General features: G+C 55.0%; 1 protein-coding gene across 1 annotated transcript in view; it reads right to left on the bottom strand.

Moving 5' to 3' along the window:
• Positions 1-4902: 4902 nt before the first annotated feature.
• The window catches only part of LOC119089981 (A disintegrin and metalloproteinase with thrombospondin motifs 20), a 134440-nt gene continuing 123065 nt past the window's right edge, over positions 4903-16277 (bottom strand). Inside the window, exons 22-31 of the mRNA XM_037212781.1 lie at positions 15770-15961; positions 15253-15426; positions 14443-14598; positions 13771-13968; positions 10932-11093; positions 10185-10357; positions 9272-9417; positions 8538-8734; positions 7867-7984; positions 4903-7041 (exon numbers count right to left, since the gene is read on the bottom strand). Coding sequence (XP_037068676.1) covers positions 7889-7984; positions 8538-8734; positions 9272-9417; positions 10185-10357; positions 10932-11093; positions 13771-13968; positions 14443-14598; positions 15253-15426; positions 15770-15961 — 1494 coding nt within the window. The 3' untranslated portion in view covers positions 4903-7041; positions 7867-7888. The remainder of the gene's footprint in view (positions 7042-7866; positions 7985-8537; positions 8735-9271; positions 9418-10184; positions 10358-10931; positions 11094-13770; positions 13969-14442; positions 14599-15252; positions 15427-15769; positions 15962-16277) is intronic.

The raw sequence follows: 16277 nt of genomic DNA, 5'->3' as shown, positions 1-16277 counted from the left end.
TTGCTAGTTGAGCTGGTTCCTCAGTGACCATGCTCATGTTGGAGTCTTTAACCTTTGTTCAGAACCGAGAAGAATAAAAATTGCATAACTTAGCACCACGCAAGCTCTCAAGCCCTAGAACAAAAACCTCGATGGTCGGTGTTGCAGTCTACGTACGCTATTTGACGTCGGTCCCTTGTCGATATTAGGAGGAGGCCGGTGAGAAGGCGAAAGTGGCAACGTTTGTGAAAGAAGCACTTCTGAGCGCTTTAAGATGTCAATTTGAACGCTTAGAATGCATTCCGGGACATGTTTCACCTGTGCGTTTCATATGTTCCTGACAGGAACGGGGCAGCATTTACAGCACTGCGAACATGTGACAGAATTTGGTGGAGGAACTAGACAAGTAAATATGAAATCACTGTTTCCTTGTTGCTGGCCCTCTGTATCTGTTCAGAAAGCATTATCAGCATTTGAATGTGTAATTTACGCCCCTGTCTAATTTTTGAGCGGTACGAGCTCATTTTGAAAGATTTTCGGAAACATTGTTTCAAGGCGGCTGTTCTCGCGCGTCAGGCGTCCCCACCCGGCGTTCGTCAGCTAACGCAGCGCGATTTCATGAAAGCTACAACCGCGGCCATCGGTTAACTCAGTTTTTTTTGTGAATTTGTTCGCATGTTGCTCCGGATTAAGGTTACATGCGAGGGTATAACTCTCTAAAATGGGTTGAGAGGCTGAACCAGCAAAGTTGACCCAAGCTACCCTCAGATCCTGATTTCTCTCTGGGCTTCGGCTACTTTGATTTCCGTCCCTGATGTCAAAATTGACATGAGGGTGTAGTCTTTACTGCTCGTCTTGCTGTAACTGCTAGCCCGTTCAAGGAATCGACCTCAAAATGGCACAGGTGAAATCCCCTGGCCAGGAGCTAAAGGACTCTTTCGTCCCAGCCCAGGGCCCTTCGTCGCTGTCGCTCTAGCAATACGGGAACCGGTGCCCACTAGTCGATCCGGAGGTCATCAGAGTCAGAAGGATATCAGACACCAGCTCCCTGGCTGATGTGGCAGGTCTTCTGACGAGGGTGTCTGGCACCGAATGGACACAGGATCCCTCCCTGACGCAAAAGGGTGTCTCACCGGCGCAGGGGGTCAAAAAATAGCTCAGAGGCACGAATTTGGGTTTCGACCTCTCGTTGAAACGGGGCGGAGGGCTCTTGTTCGGTGCTGCGGCCCCTGATTGACACAGGGCCTTTCCACCGCTTCCTTTTGAATGATTTCCCTTGAATATCTGTTTTCATGGTAAATTAGGACCCAATCTGAAGTCTTAGACTAGTTTCAGGCTGCTCCTGATCGGCGCAAGCGACCTCTGACTGGCATTTGACGGCCTGGCTCTGTGGGCTGGGGTCTATTCATGTGCCCTCCGGCCTGGCCTTCGGGCCCTTCAATCGGATTTGATAGTTGGTCCCGTGGTGCCCTATGAGCCCTTCGTGGTTTAAGTACCTAGATAATCACGTGCTCCTGCACCCTGCGTGCGCCACTGAGATCGGTATTCCCTGGACTTTGGTTCATCGTGAAAACAAAGTTGGTGTGCCATTTGTGGAGTACCCGGATTTATCACCACTTGAAAAGAAAGGTTATGTGGCCATGTATGATTCCCCTGGAACCTGCTGCATGCTTATAATGAAACTTAGTGTGATTTCTAAAAGGGAGTTTTTGGCTTACCGTTGCCAATGATATTTCCGCGAACTTACGGGATGCCAAAACCGTGTGGGTGGCCCAATGAGGTGGGGAGGGTGCCATGGCATGATGGCCCGCGCCTCTGGATCCCCTTGTCAGCAGCAATCGACGAGTCCTTTAATTTTTTTAGAAACTTTTACCAGCAATGCTCCATGACGCTATGACTCTTCGCGCAAAAGTATTTCGCGGGACGGCAAGTGATTTGGGGCTTTAAGGCGCACTCAGATGCTGAGGCTATGCAGCCATCAAGTGGTTTGAGCCTCGGGGGAAAAAAGTCAAACGATAGAAATCGACAAAAGTTATGCGTCGTATATGCCACTCGATTATATATATATATATATATATATATAATATATATATATATATATATATCAATCTTTTCGTTTTACGATGTTCTTGAATGCCTTTCTTGGAACCCACATGAACATTCATAATCGAGTGGCATATACGACGCATAACTTTTGTCGATTTCTATCGTTTGACTTTTTTGCCCCCGAGGCTCAAACCACTTGATGGCTGCATAGACTCAGCATCTGAGTGCGCCTTAAAGCCCCAAATCACTTGCCGTCCCGCGAAATACTTTTGCGCGAAGAGTCATAGCGCCATGGAGCATTGCTGGTAAAAGTTTCTAAAAATTAAAGGACTCGTCGATTGCTGCTGACAAGGGGATCCAGAGGCGCGGGCCATCATGCCATGGCACCCTCCCCACCTCATTGGGCCACCCACACGGTTTTGGCATCCCGTAAGTTCGCGGAAATATCTTGGCAACGGTAAGCCAAAAACTCCCTTTTAGACTCCCTAAAAAAACTCCCTTAACTCCCTATATATATATATATATATATATATATATATATATATATATATATATATATATATATATTGTCCGTTATGTCCTTTTTCAGAATGGGACTATATGGCCCAGCGGGGACAACTGTTTCTGATTTACCGGACATGATCGATGACAAAAACAGATACTTGTGGTATCCTATTGGTAACAAAATTGCGAAAATGAAACAAATTACAACATGTCAGACAACATCACAGTTAGACGAAATTCAAAGCTTATGATTGGCCTGTTCCCGGCAGCGCTTGCAGCGTGAGCTTATATAGCGTACAAGTCGAAACGTTGACGTTTCACTGTATAAGCAGCTTGAACCACAAGATGCTGTCAAACATGGTAGCTGAAATCAGGATAGCTTTTTAAAGATGACAGAAATGTACTACAAGCTATACTTCGTCAGTGCTGACGTCACAGATCAATCATCGCACAGTGTTTTTCCAATGTCCCTCAGATCAGTGTTTTTCACAGATGTTTCAGCCAACACGCACTTTGCATACTAAACAGTATAAAATACCAAATAACTGGGCTTATTACTAGCCGCAAGAATCGTGACTGTCCGCAGACAGCATCTTGCGACGAACGTGATTAGTCTGCCACTGCGGCGTTTTACAGCGTCGTGCTCTTTGAGGTAGATGGGCCCAAATACTCGCTACATGGTAATCAGTTGGGCTCAGTGCGCGTCCAGTGTAGGGTTGTGGGCTTGCCGTTGGTTGTGTTCATGTGGTGAGAAGCTGACTGGCTTGAAGAACGTAACAAATCGTCAGTTTCTTAAGGCGCTGCGCAGCTTTTCTAATAATCTAACACGGAGGGCGTCCCTAGAAGTAGTGTTAAAAAGCACTGCCGACCTGGATGCCTTGTTTCGTGAATGCATGAACTGTACCTTCAGAGGTCAACGGAGGACATTGGAACGACGCATGCGTCAAGGCATTACTGTGGCTTCATGTTGCTGAGAAGAACAGTGGCTTGAAGTAAGATGTGATTGCCGTGCCTGAGCATCGCTGGTGTAGGCCTCTCACACTGCCACTCGCGCCTCAGACTTGCCTTTAAAACGCTTTTAATCGTCATGTTGTCATTATATTGTAAAAAGAGGTGTTCACACCTGTCTTGTGCATCTCCTGATACCAATATTGCATGGGCTTTGTACTACATTCCGTTGACTGACGCTTTGTTAGGAAGTGCGTGTTCTGCGCTAGTAATGATTAAGCGAAGATAGGGAAGGTCGCTAACGTTTCCAGCTAATTGTGCGATGACGTCAAAAAACCATAAGTGATATTGTTTTCAGGTGTTTGTAGATCCACGTTGTCGGCAAATGTAAGGGCTACAGGTATGCATTTTTGTGGAATGCGTAGAGGTGAACGGGGGGGGGGGGGGTGCAGAAAGAAAAATGTCTGTGCGTGCCTCCGAAATGCACTTCAAACAATTTGTCTCCCAGATTAGGCGCGCTTTCTTTAGTTTGGAAGAGGGGACTCGAATTCTACAAAATGATTTCCTACGAAAATAAATCAATGCAAATGATAAATGAAAATAGGGAACTGTATTCTTGTTTGGGAGACACAACCCATCCATTCCCCCCCCCCCCCTGAGTCGGAAATGGAGCGAAATGGCGTTGCATGTCCCATCATCCTGACAGGGAGGACGGGTACCGCGAGGAAACGAACCCCGTACCCATGGTTTATCAGACGTTTGGTACAATATATGTACATTGTCGGCCAATAGTGTTCCGAAAAAAGCATCGTCTGGTACCGGATTGCTGCACGGTAGAGTGCTGTAAAACCCTTTGCAGCCCTGTCCGACAAGGTTATAGAAGTTATCCGACGAACTGGATCATGTGACCATTTGCTGGGATCAGGGAACACACAACAGTGTTCGCTTGGCATGAGCTTTGATAATAAAACATCTCTGCAAAGCATTCTGCCACTTTTTCAGTCTGGGGGGGGGGGGGGCGTGGAGCAGCCGGGTGAATATCAAGGGACAGGAGCAAACCACTGGGATACAGTCAGCAGCGGAACAACATAGCGTGATTAAAAGGGCTAGACCAATACGTGGCATTCTAGTTCAAGTATAGCTACTATAATGTGTCCAAGTGAATAGTCTGTCCACCTTGCCAACGTTCAGCACCGCGTGTTAGCAACCATGGGAACGGCATACAGCCAAACCCCGTGACGTCGGCTGATTTTGGCAGTGGATTAGTTTCCTCCGGGTCATCACTACCTTCCATCCGCTGACTCGCTGATGTCGTCGACTTTGGCTGATGCCGGCAGCGGCGTTCGGTTCCCTCCCGGTCATCACCACCGTCCGTCCGTCGACCCGCCGACCTTGCGCAACGTTCGGATACGCGCGTCGGCTAGGCAGGCACCGTGTATTGGCAGACGGGCACGGCTCCAGGGGGCGCCGTTGGACGGCGACTTACACCGGGGGCGCGGCCGAGCCAGCGTCGGTCACCGACCTGCACAACGCGCGCGCGTGCGAACACACACACATACACCGGATCCGGCGAAAGCACGGTGGCTGTAACGACGCAGATGGACATCTCTGCAGTCAACAGAGGTCACGTGACGAGAGGAGGGACCAATCGGTAAACTGGGTTGGGCTAAGAATCCTAAACTGTCAACGGATGAGTTCCAAGTAAAGGCTTCCTATTGGCCAGCTGGTTGGGGGCCTTGCAGAAAGTGTAAGACTAGGAGCTTGGTTCACTCTTCTCTCAGCTGCTCAAATCCCCCACTCCCACCCCCAACTTCAGAGGGAGTTAGGTGAAATCTGCAGAGAAGTCCGTTGTTCCGTTTTTTCATTAATAACTTGGCATTTTGAGAGCAGGTTTAGCCATTCTTCCCTGCTTAAATCATCAGCATATTTTGTGAAACTACATCCCTTGCAAGACTGAACACAGACAACACGCAATATCTGACGAACGGTGCTCTGAAATCTCCCTTTTTCTTGGACAGATGCCCGGAGAAGCGTTCTACAACCTCGGCGCTACGAGCCGACGTGTTTAATGACAAATGCCTTGCCTCGCCTTTGCTTGCTGGCATGGTCTGACTTGCAGCTACACAATATCAAGATCCAACTTCAGATCCACAGAATCCCAGCCCCCGTGTAACAGCCGAGACGGTGGTCAGAGCATCAGTGCGGTCACTTCACAGCAATGGTTGGGGACTTTTCTCGGACCTTACACGTGCGCATCCTAGCCGCTCCACACACACCGAACACACACTCCAAAAGTCCCCATCCGAGCAGGACTCGGGCACGATTCACCAGCTAACTGCACCGCTGCGCAAAAAGCAACGCTGAGCTACACTGGAGCGCGCTCGATCCTCTCCGTGGCGAGAAACTGCGTAGCAGCGTGAGTGGCCTCATCCACCAGAACCAGCGACCGATGACGCTGGCGCTGATGCGCTGATCCGGCCAGCAGATCCGCAGCACCAGTGACGTCATCAGCCGGTCACGGGAGCGCCAGCAGAATACAGCACGGCAGCTGCGATGAGCTTCGGTCATGTGGTGGGCGTGACAGAGGAAGACTAGAAGGGATTAGGCAATGCCGAGAATAATGCAAAACTGTGCAGATGACCAGAAAACAGGTCGCTGCCCGAAGGCCCAACGTCCATGCAGCTGCTCAATTTGCGCTCTTTCCAAAACCTGGCTTGCGCTTGTGCGTATGCAGTGCTCCTTTCATTAAGGCTACCATTTCTGTGTTTATGTACATAACCACGGTTTTAAGACACAAAGCAATAACAGTGGATGCTACAATGTAATTGCCTTCACAGCGAACCCTGAATGGGTCAACAAGCCTCTTGCAACAGGAGTTTCTTAAGCTTAAAGGCGCACTCTATTACCACACCCGTAGCTAAATACAGCTGCATAGTTTAATGGCTACCGGTATCATGCCCTTTTTCCAATCCTCTCTCGGGCAAATATGGCACGTTAGGAAGCCTGGTCGAACGACCACACTATGGCAGTGAGAAGTATTGAGATTCGAGCGCAACAGACTGAACAGCGACTTCGTACGGCAGTCTGGCAATTGCGGTTTGGCAGTCTACAGTATTCGGGAACCCTGTGCAATGCACGTCCACTTTGTGGCAGTAGGATGGCGAAACACGTCTAGCGGTCGTCGGCGTTAAGCAATAACGGAGCCTGATCAATGCTTCATTTGACGGGCATTCGCTACGATTCTAACCACGCTTATGAATGCGACGGTGAAGACAGCTGCCGGGGTTGATGCTACAATGTCACTGCACACCAGGAAAGCAGTGGAGAATATTGTTTGTATAAAAACAGAAACAAACAAACGGCTGGCCCTCGCCCAGAATCCTTGGCACCAGGTGGTCTCGCGAAGAGAGACAGCGCCGGCTGTGGCTCACTCTTGATCATTTGAGTTCACGGGTCACTCGACAGATGTTGCCACGTCTGCGAGACGACCGGATGGCATGACTAGCAGAGACGGATGTCACGATGTATGTACAGATGAGGTGCGATGGAGCCGACGCAGCGACCCTGCTGGCAGGGGAACAACGTCAGACACACGCCGCCGTCTAGGCAATGCCTGGACGCCGAGAAGTAATGGTCATCCAGAAAGCCGAATGACCAGTTCCACGCGTATAACCAGGTGGTTAAAGGGAATTATTCACATTTGAAGACAATGAAGCAAGTATCATGTATGAGGAAGTATGTTCACTTATAACAATAAATGGAAAAGACTTATCTAGACAGCACAAATTCTCTGTTTAGTACACATGCTCCCCAATGCGTCATGATTTGACTATGTTACCGTACCTTGAACAACATCGACTGAGAGCCAACTGGCGGTCGTTATATCTGGAAATCACCCTCAACGAACGCCAGCCATGAAAGCCTTGACAATTCCATCTTGTTTTGCCTTGATCACTGCATGGCTTATGAATGGTAGGATTTGAATGGCGTTGTCATGATGTCACGAATGCCAAGGTGACCGAAACACTCTTCCCGATAAACTTTCCCCCTTTTCGCAGGCGTGTAGCTAAGAAACTAGCGGGGCTTAGCTCTTAAGAACGGCGGGATGATTAACTGCACCAAAAGGTCTCTAGGGTGGCTTTTTCAGTTCAACACCCCATGTAACTGTGGAACGCTCCCTTTGACGAAATAATAATTTAGGCGAGTGATAAAGCATACCAGAGCACGCAGCTCCTTGTCATAGCTAAGACCAGCGCACGGAAGAAATATCATAAACCACGTGCTGCCCCTCGCGCGGCCACGCGTCTCATGAGTCGTCATGTGTGGTAGCGGTTTGATGGAGGCACCGCCACCTGCCCTCGGGGCGTGCATGCCTTGGCTCGTGCTTACCTTGCCGGCGCGGTGGCCTCGCTCAGGAGGGGTCCGGCTCCAGCTGCACGCCGCCGGGCGAGTTCGCCCGACACGTGCCGCAGAAGCCGCCGCACAGGCCCCTGGCGCCTGTCCGTGCCTGCCGGCACGTGCCGCACGGCCGTCAACAGCTGGTTAGCGCCCAGCAGCGGCGAGTAGAAGTTTTATGAGAAGGAGCCGCGCATCGCAGCCAGTTCATTGCACCCGCTGTCACTGATGCCAGATCTAGATGTCATGTCCTATCTTTTATCAAAATTACATCCTAATTTTGTACGCAGAGAGCAAAACAACCTCTGACGTAAAGGCCGAAATACATTGATGGTAAACCTCCACTTTGCCACAGGCCATCATCTATTTGACGTGGACGCTCTTGGTCCCATGCACAGTGAAGTAATGCAGTACAGCGTGTTCATCTTCAGCTCGATTTTTTGCCGGCTTGTCACGCATTACTTGACGACTGCTTACCAATACAGCGCAACGCTAGTCCTCAAGGTAAGTCAATAATCTGCATCAGTCCTATGGCGTCCTGCTTCTTTGCATCTGCATGGTCAGCGCTGAGAAGTGCTCGTGCGTCCACAATATTCTGTAAGTTCCCACGCCGCCAAATATCGGCAACCGGGGGGCTCGTCGGTCCGGCAGGGGGCGCGGCGGACCTTGTTCAGTGAGACGCGGACGGTGGGCTTGTTGCCGATGCCGACCCAGGTGAGGTTGGAAGCCAGCCTGAAGCCGGTGCCGGCCAGGTTGATGCCGAAACGGCCCTGCGGGCATCCTGCCGAGGAGTAGCAGTCGCCGGACTCGCCGAAGCTGACATGTCGTCCCCGCACCTGTACGGCGAACGTGAAGTCCCGGGCTGCGGGCAAGACGGGCAGGTGTTTGTTGGAGAGACAGGGGTTTGTGGGGGTTGGAGCAGCCAGGGTGCAGTCATGAAGGTGTGGTGAAGTCCTGGGCTGTGGGCAATACAGACAGGTGTTTGTCGGGGCTGGAGCAGCCTGGGTACAGTCATGAAGGTGTGGTGACGTCCCGAGCTGCGGAAAAGACAGGCAGGTGTTTGTCGGGGCTGGAGTAGCCAGGGTATCGTCATGGAGGTGTGGTGAAGTTCCGGCCTGCGGGCAGGAGCGTCCACGTGCTGGGCCGTCACGACCAGGGCGCAGTCATGGGGAGCGTGTCAAGAACTGGTCCTCAGTTGGCGAGATGTGCCTCGGTTCCGTGAAAGCCAGCGCAAGGCTCGGGACGGGTATGAAACGCCGCGCCGCGCGCAGGACAGGTTCACAGTCACGATGTGACAACCAAGAGACCAAAGCCCGGGATATTCGCGGTCGTGGCGACAGAGTCGACCGCACGCGAACACTCGTGACTGACGTCTCCACCACTCAAGCCTGGTCCATACCTATGATATTGAGTGAGGTGATGTTGAGTCGGACCCGCTTGAAGACGGTCATGCCCGAGTGGGGGCTGCGCGTGCGCACGCAGGCGTCACACTGGGACGGCCGCACACGACTGCCGTTGTAGGGACAGCTGGACGACTGCATCAGCCTGCCGACGAGGTGGTCGGTTGAGGCTGAGAGGTGCCCTGCAGCTCTGGACGGTGGCAGTAGAGAGCTGAATCCCATCACAAGCAACCGTCCACCAGTCATCGACTAAGGAGAACAGTCAGCAATTGACGGCTGCTGAATCCACCAAATCGTATTGACGGCTGAGCACGGGTTCGTCATTCTGCCAAGGTATGCCGTGCGCATCAGAAGGCATTTCAGCGGATAATAAGCAAAAAAAAATCAGAAAAGAAAACCAGACACCGGAAAACAATCGATCACAGGTAGAGTTGTGACAGGTTCACCTCCGTTACCGTTTCTCAGATATGCGCCTGGTTCAATTGTTTTTTTCCGAAAACCAGATTCTAGTTCCTGAACCAGAAAAACACCCAGAATAATAAAAAAAACACCCAGGTCTAGAATCAATCGAGAAATATAAAAGAACCAGGAGTGAGCTACCTCTTGGTTTTTCAGGGGGTTTTTTTGGTAAGTCCGTAGACGAAGACATTTGGGGCGCCATCACCAGACATGTTACAAGTTTGGACCCTTCACCAAATTTCTGCGCTACGTTAACGTTTATTGTATTTGTCTGGGCATTTAACTCGTAGCACATGAGCACTGCAACCGCAAGCCCACTGATCCGATATGCCCGAGCATATCATTCAAAGCTGAACACCTTTTTTCATTTCTTCAGTTTCATCCATAGCTGAATTCGAACCCGAGACCCTGGATCCGAGGTTCGGCCGAGCCACCAGCCGCGCCCCTCCGCACCGTTTGGGGTCGATTTCGGCGAAGTTGGAGTAGCGCCCGCGCCGCCGCGCCGGCAGGGTGATGTATTCGCGCGGCTGGCTGGTGTTCATGCCGTGGCAGTAGATGGAGGCGTTGTGGCCGGCCACCACCAGCCGGTACTCGCCGTCCGTGGGCTGGCTGCTGTTCTCGCGCACCTGGCGGCGGCCGGACCAACTGAACAACGCCCGGCTCCGGGAAAGCTGTGCCTGGTGAGGACTCGTCAGGCAACTTTTTGTAAGTGTTATAGCGATGCAGAGGGTGTAGACATGTGTATTGTGCTGCTATCCCAATAGTACCCGCACGCTGCGCATTCTATACGAGCACCCACAATACACTTGTGAGCAACATGAATTGCACCAGCACGTTGCTGTGGCTACAGATAGGGCACATCCGGCGCCGCACGCGCAATCGGGTGTGCCTGGCCTATCATGTGAATTATTCGTACATCAGACGTGCCTAGGCGTGATACCTCCCTCCACGGTGGATATTGTTACGTAACCTTAAGACCGCGTGAGAACGCCGCGTGTAATGCGCTGGTCCCAGGACTGAGACCCCGTAGAGGGTGTGTTACGCTGACCCCCGGGTGGTCCGCGGGTCCCAGGGCTGAGGCCTCGCAGAGGGCGCGTCACGCGGTCTCCCGGGCGGTACTGGGCCGCGGGTTCCAGGGCTGAGACCCCGCAGGGGGCGTGTCACAATGACCCCCGGGCGGCACCGGGCCGCGGGCCGTACCTGCGCGCAGCTGGCGGGACCGCAGGGACGCCGGTTGCAGCGGCGCCGGCGGGCCGGCCGCCTCCTCTTGGCACACTGGCGGCGCGAGACGCGCCGGCCGGAGCCGTTCACGCAGCGCACCTTGCGGTACCGGTAACCGTGCCGTCCGCACGGCTTGGTGCACTGCAACACACGGCGGCGCTGCCGTCAGCGGCGGGCCAGGCCGGGCTGGCATGCAGCCGCGCTGGGCGTCGCCCGCGCAGCAGGGCGTTGATGCTGGCGTTTCAAGTGACTGATGCGCAAGCAGAGCTTGCTGAGGACCTTTACAAAGAAGCTGTTAGACGTCTAGTTGTCTTTGAAGTATTACGCGATTGTAGCTCGAAACGCATAATAATCATCGCGAGCCGATCGCAGAACGCATCCGTGGGTGCTCTGCACACGGGAAAATACAGGAATAGCAACACGACGCCGATGCGCGCGCCGGAGCCCCTCTGGCAAGCGCGAAGAAAGCGCAAAGAAAGCGGACCGAGGAGGATGAGCACAGCAGCAGACAGACAGAGAAAAGGGAAAACAGAAGTGGACCAAGCAGAGGACACTGACGAAGCGCAAGCGAGGGCAGCGGACGGAGGGGAGGCTGCACACCGGTGGCACCACCAGCTGTGCCGCCCAGTGCCCGGCCGCCGGTCAGGCTGCCGGCCAGCCGGGCAGCCGCGGGCCACCAGCGAATACCTTGGACCAGCGCCCGGTCTTCCAGCGATACCGTGTGCCGCAGGAGCGCCAGCAGCGGCGCGCCGCCGCCGGCCGCCGGCGCTCGGCGCAGCCGCCGCCGGTCGGCTCCGGCAGCGGCCAGCCCAGCACGCTGGTGCGATGGCACGTCACCTGGCGGTACTGCACGCCGGCGCCGCACGACCTGGAACACTGCCGCCGCGCCGTGGCAACAGCGCTGACTGTTAGTGCGCGCCACCGCCACGAGGGAGCCACCGTCGCGGATGCGCTGCAGGCGGTGGTTAAACGGGAGCAATTCGGAAGCCGTGCAGACGCTTGCAAGCGATTTGACCTTAAGAATGGCTTTTTTACAGCCAGCTTCGTCAAAAATTGATCTCAAAAGAAAGCTAGGGGCGTCCAAAAGTTCGGAACTTTAATCTGAATCACAACCTGGCCGCAGTTGCTAGTCTTTGGCGTCACAGCGTCTGCACGGTTCAGTGGTTTGTTGAAAAACAATCTAAGCAGATGAAACCAAATCCGTGGACAACGTTATTATTAGTGGTTGACATAAATATGCCTAATAAGCCGCCTAGCAGTCGTATCACTAACTGTATGCACACTTGTATATGTATCCATTCGATCTAGCTGGCACTATGCACAAGCTCAAGGTTCTGGGAGCTTAATTGCCGGTTGTATGGACAACCTCCAGTAAAGAAATGTACCTAGGATCAGGGATAACGTAGTCGCCCATGGAATAGAATGATCATGCACGAAGTACATCAGGAACAATGCGAACGAGGTTCATGAAGAAAGCTTGTTGCCCCGAGGAAGTGCCTCGTCTAGGTGAGAACTCATTTTCTGAAAGTCGACAGTGAAACTTATTTTCTCCGAATTGCACTACTGCTACGTTTATTTATGGCAAATAGAATGCCTTCAAACTTAAGAGGAATACATCATGAAGAAAACTTTGGTTTCGCGTTCGGGGTTTTCCAGAGACGTGTCATGCGCGAGCCGCTCGCAAAGGACTCCTCTTAAAAGACGGCATAGAGTGATTCGTTTTAAAGGCGTAAGCACATACATATTTCCATGCCATGGACAGAGTCAGCAGAGTTACCGCCAGTGGACGGAACGACAGAGAAAGAGAGAAGAGGCGAAGAGAGCGAGAGTGAAGAGAAGAGCGAGAGCGGACAGCGGCAGCGTTAGAGTGTCTCTCGAAGCCCCGCCCTCAGCTGCGACACGGGCGGAGACACGAAGAGCGCGGCCAGACCGGTGCGACCGCCGTCGCCCGGGCACTCGCGCGCCGCGGCCGGAGCGCGACATCAGCGCCGCCGCAGCCGTCACCTTTGACCATCCGGAGGCCACCCACTGGTGAGCGCAGCGTGCTGCGCGGCAGGGTCGGCGCGAGCGGGGCCGCCGGCCGGCGCAGTGGCCCCTCGGCACGCGCGCGCCCGACCTGCCCGCCACACAGGACACCGTGCGCACCCGCACGCCGGTGCCGCACCGCTTCGAGCACTGCGAACAGCGGGCAGCGCTGGCAGCGTTGCCATGGCAGCCGTCGGCGTCCCAAGCAGAAGCCGAGCGAACCCGCGCCGGCTTGCTCGGCGCCTGCTGGCCGCGGGGTTTCAGCCCCTGCGCTGATTGTTTGGAGAGGGGAGGGAAGCCGGGCGGCTTTGGGCAGCCCCGCGATGACAAGCACACCCACACAGATCAGCCTCGCACTCGTGGAGTCGGCTGATTGAAGGCAAGCAGTTGCACAAGGCCCCCGTTCATGTCTAAGTGGCTTAAATGGTTCGTGGCATGTGGGCACAACGCGAAGCAAAGTACGCTCAAGATACGAGAGTTGCGAAATGAGTTTAAAACGCTTGATATCAACAAAGCATGCGTCGAAACTCTCGAAACAAACATGTTCGCAAGCAGAAATAGAAGGCCACAAACGATGGACTCCTCGCGACAAGCCAGACACGCACCGCGCATAACCAGCCAGGGCACTGCACGGTGCTCGAGAAAACGGCACTCCCAAGTTTGGCAGCCCTCAGCGCTCCTCCAGGACGGACCACCTCGCAGCCCGTGGGCTCCCTGCAGGCGGTGCCAGGCGAGCGCCAGCCATGCAGCCGGCCGGGGCAGCGGCAGCGAAGCCGGTCCACCGGGGGCTCACCTTGGACCAGGCTGAGACGCGCCAGCTGAACGGCTGGCCGGCGGGCGGCGGCGACGGCCGGCAGGCGGCCTGTCGGCAGGGCAGCACCTCCTCGGGCCGCGCCGCCGCCGGACACTGGTGGTCCGGCCGGGAGGCGCCCTGCGCGTTCCGGCAGCCTACCTGACGTAGACGGGTGCCAGGGCCGCAGCTGACGCTGCACTGCAGAACAGAGACGAAGCCAGCATTGGCGAATCACGGGAGGCTGGTGTACTACGGGGACTACAGGGACAAGGACCACAGATGTTGTGCTTGGGGATAGAGGGCATGATGTCGGACAACAGTGTAAGTTCAGGCCAGTGACAGTTTGGCACAGCCGGCAATTGCAAGCAGTCAGACCAACGAACCCAGCTGCGCTAGAGTTGGTTCAGCCGTTACAACCTTGCCGTCCTGATCAGAGGGAATAGCCAGTGGTAGGATGACATGGGCTGCTGAAATGCGGAGCATATATCCCTGTTTATGAACAACGTGCAAAATTCGCTCCTGTGCGAAATGTTTAGGGACGTTATCAGAAGACCATGGTCCCCTTCTGGACGTCATATGGCATAATATGGCCAATAAAAAGCTCGTACCACGACCACGGATTACACCCGGCCGCGGTCCACCATCTGGCCGTGTCCGGGCACGGGTGCCTACCTCTCCCCACTCTCCCGTCTGCCAGGAGGGACACGGTTCGGGGTTGCAGGGCTCGGTGGGGGTGGGCTGCTCGCTGGGATCGCAGCCCGGCGGCTCCTCCTGCCCACGGCACAGCACTAGCCGCTGCCGGAACCCGCCGCCGCAGCTGCGGGAGCACTGCAACACGGCCAGGGGCGGGTGGTCAGCGGTGGCCGGCGGCTCATCCTGCCCGCGGCACAGCATCAGCCGCTGCCGAAACCCGCCGCCGCAGCTGCGTGAGCACTGCAACACGGCCGGGCGCGGCAGGTCAGTGATGGCCGACGGTTTCTCCTGCCCGCGGCACAGCACCAGCCGCTGCCGGAACCCGCCGCCGCAGCTGCGGGAGCACTGCAACACGGCCAGGGGCGGGTGGTCAGCGGTGGCCGACGGCCGCGGCCGGAGAAACTATGGCGTCAGCTGGGTCACTGATCAAAGTGTCGGCACAGGCAGAGGCTGCCAGGGGTGTCGGTGCGCCGACGTGTCAAAGCTGATAGAGACGTGAGATGTGTCTTGAGCATACTGAGAGTCAGGGGTAGCGGGTGGTCGGGTTTGCCACGTGCATTACGAGGTCAGACATGGGAGAGCATCAGAAGTTGGAGGTGTGTCTCGGGGGGTTTGGGGATGGGAGGGCAGTGAGTGATCATAGTTGGCCACAAATAGCGCTGACTGCCAGTCCGGAAGCCCATCCCTCCGCGGAGCTTAGGACAGCTTCCCCCCCCCCCCCCCTCCTCGAACAGCCGGAGACAGGTGCTGGCCCTGCGGTCAGCCGGAGCCTCTCACTGGACCACTGACCGGCCCCCAGGCGCCGGAGATCCAGTGGCGCTCCGGCTCGCGGCCTCCCGTGCAGTCGCGCTGGCTGCGGCAGGCCCGCTCGGCGGTCGGCGCCGTCAGCGCGTCACACTCGCTGGCCGGCAGCGGCGCGCCGGCCGCCGCCGACAGGCACATCACTCGGCGGCGCTCCAGACCCTGGCGGAGGCGCGCGGAAGCATCAGCGGCGCGCCACGGCCGCCTCGCGGGCTGGACGATCATGCGTGACACAGCTCCCGTTCCCACATCCTTGTTCCCTTTGGTCATTATTCTTCTTGTGCGCATCCTCCCCAATCATTTTGATCCATGAATCCTGTTCTCTGTGTGTCTATGTCATCAAGACAGGTGCATTACTAGTCGTTTCAATGAGTGGACGCAGCTGTTGGTCAGTGCAAATGCAACCGTAAAACATCCCAACACGACTACGGCCATACACGGGGTGGCCATCACACCTGCAGGCGGCGGCACCCGGACCACCAACGGGCCCGCGGAGGTCACCCACCTGCCCGCAGGAGGCGCTACAGTCGGACCAAGCCGAAGTGTTCCACACGCCGCAGTAGGCCTCTCGGCACTGGTCGGTGGCTACGGGCCGCTCCACGTGCCGGCACGCGTCGTCGGCCAGCGGCTGGCTCGTGCGAGCGTTGTAGCAGACCACGGAGCGAGACCGCACGCCCTCGCCGCAGGGCCGTGAGCACTGAGGACCACCCATTGCACGGCGGTTACCCGACTGTGCCGCGATGTGATTTGATTCCGTCGTTTGATGTGAAGGGATTTATGGCCACAGAATGATGGCCACCTGATAGTCATTTTACATGTGCAGCTAGAAGACTTTTAAGAGGCACCTGATCCGGATTGCTGTTGGTAAAAACGAACGTAATGTACGATGCCAGCGAAGGAAAGCACGTTAGTTGAGTGCTTGAAATATTGCGTCTCTGTCTTTGCAACGCGATGGTACCGCACGGTACAAAACAAAGTTATCCTCGGCCCGCACTGATAAGGCCGCGAACTTA

This window comes from Pollicipes pollicipes, unplaced genomic scaffold (assembly GCF_011947565.3).
Source record: "Pollicipes pollicipes isolate AB1234 unplaced genomic scaffold, Ppol_2.1 Scaffold_3087;HRSCAF=3621_pilon_pilon_pilon, whole genome shotgun sequence".
In the NCBI taxonomy this organism is placed as follows: Eukaryota; Metazoa; Arthropoda; class Thecostraca; order Pollicipedomorpha; family Pollicipedidae; genus Pollicipes; species Pollicipes pollicipes.
The sequence above is the reverse complement of the archived record's forward strand: the minus strand, read 5'-3'. Positions and strand labels throughout refer to the sequence as shown.